Source organism: Rhagoletis zephyria, unplaced genomic scaffold, assembly GCF_001687245.7.
Source record: "Rhagoletis zephyria isolate East Lansing unplaced genomic scaffold, Rhagoletis_zephyria_1.1 Rzeph_scaffold_01248, whole genome shotgun sequence".
Taxonomy (NCBI): Eukaryota; Metazoa; Arthropoda; class Insecta; order Diptera; family Tephritidae; genus Rhagoletis; species Rhagoletis zephyria.
Genome location: NW_016158332.1, coordinates 48,964 through 50,612, shown reverse-complemented (window position 1 = coordinate 50,612; position 1,649 = coordinate 48,964). Strand labels below are relative to the sequence as shown.

At 35.9% G+C, this 1,649-nt stretch overlaps 1 protein-coding gene across 1 annotated transcript in view; it reads left to right on the top strand.

Annotated features, from left to right (window-relative positions):
* Positions 1-893, top strand: part of LOC108363338 (myosin regulatory light chain sqh) — a gene marked incomplete at its 3' end in the record, with an annotated part of 16,345 nt that extends 15,452 nt beyond the window's left edge. Inside the window, exon 2 of the mRNA XM_017616680.1 lies at positions 467-893. Within this exon, the coding sequence (XP_017472169.1) occupies positions 474-893 (420 nt within the window). The remainder of the gene's footprint in view (positions 1-466) is intronic.
* Positions 894-1,649: the final 756 nt, after the last annotated feature.

Here is a 1,649-nt window from a genome sequence, read left to right as displayed (position 1 = left end):
GTCATTCGCATTGTCAGATTTTTGAAATTCGTTTTGGTTCGACATTCTGCTATTTCATAATTCTTTCATTGTCATGTCATCCATCTTCCATTTCTTACCTTCCATTGCCGTTCGCATCGTCGAAGGTGCCTGTCAAACACTGCCGCCATCATGCTTTTCAGTTTGGCAGGCACGTCCGCTGTTAGAAAGAGAATAGACAAAAAGGGGCATAGGATTCCATACTTGTAAGTATATACGATGGTATACATGTGTCGACGTCGCAGCAAGCAGCATTTTGAAGCCCAATCACATGGTGATTGCTCATTAGAAAAAAAAAAAATTTTTTTTCAAATTCTAAAACAATCATTTTAATCTTTGATTCATGGTACGTCACAATACGAATGCGCTTCCTTGTTTGTAAATAAAACAATCTACCTTTTGTATAATATTGTTCTTTTGCTAATACATTTTTTTGTTTTATTTACAGTTTGACCATGTCTTCTCGTAAAACTGCTGGTCGCCGCGCCACTACAAAAAAGCGAGCACAACGAGCCACTTCAAATGTGTTTGCTATGTTCGATCAAGCGCAAATTGCCGAATTTAAAGAAGCATTTAATATGATTGATCAAAATAGAGATGGATTCGTGGAAAAGGAAGACCTACATGACATGTTGGCATCCCTGGGTAAAAATCCCACAGATGAATATCTAGAAGCTATGATGAACGAAGCACCAGGTCCTATAAACTTCACCATGTTCCTGACTTTGTTTGGAGAACGCCTACAAGGAACGGATCCAGAAGATGTAATAAAAAATGCGTTTGGTTGTTTTGATGAAGAGAATACAGGAGTATTGCCTGAAGATCGTTTGCGTGAGCTTTTAACAACCATGGGAGATCGTTTTACGGATGAAGATGTAAGTATTTTTACAAGCTTTTATTTTATTTGCCACTTACGTATAGTGGTAATTTTCTAATCGGTTTTAAACATACAGTGTAAGTTTCAAGACGCCAGAAAATCGCGTTCGTTTTTAATATCCTTTTTTTGCTGGCGCTGCTAGGCATTTTATTCTATATAAAAAGAAATTTTGAGTATTTATATGGAAGAAAATGCGTCTTGAAACTTACTTAAATTTAATGGGCTATATATTTCCCAAAAATTGTAGCAAGCATCTTTTCGCTCTCAGCTGCAGGCACAAATGTAAGCTTGGTAATACAAAACTAAAATTTGTGTCAACATGTTAACATTTTGACACTTTCTGGAATCTAACCAATAACAGCCAGCACCCCTGCAAATTCAGCTACAGCCTAAGGTATGTAAACATACATTTCTTACAATCATTCAAATAACTTTGATTTCAGATTGAAAACACATTTCTTTGCCAATAATTCAAAATCGCGACCATGGTAAAACCAAAAGGACTGTTAAAAACATCTTGTAACTTTTTTCATCTGTCCATTTTATAACTGGTTCGAAACTATAGAAAACGGGGTGCAAAGCGCTTGTTTTTAACAGTCCTTTTGGTTTTACCATGGTAGCGATTTTTAATTATTTGCAAAGAAATGTGTTTTCAATCTGAAATCAAAGTTATTTGAATGATTGTAAGAAATGTACGTTTACATACCTTTGGCTGTAGCTGAATTTGCAGGGGTGCTGGCTGTTATTGGTTAGA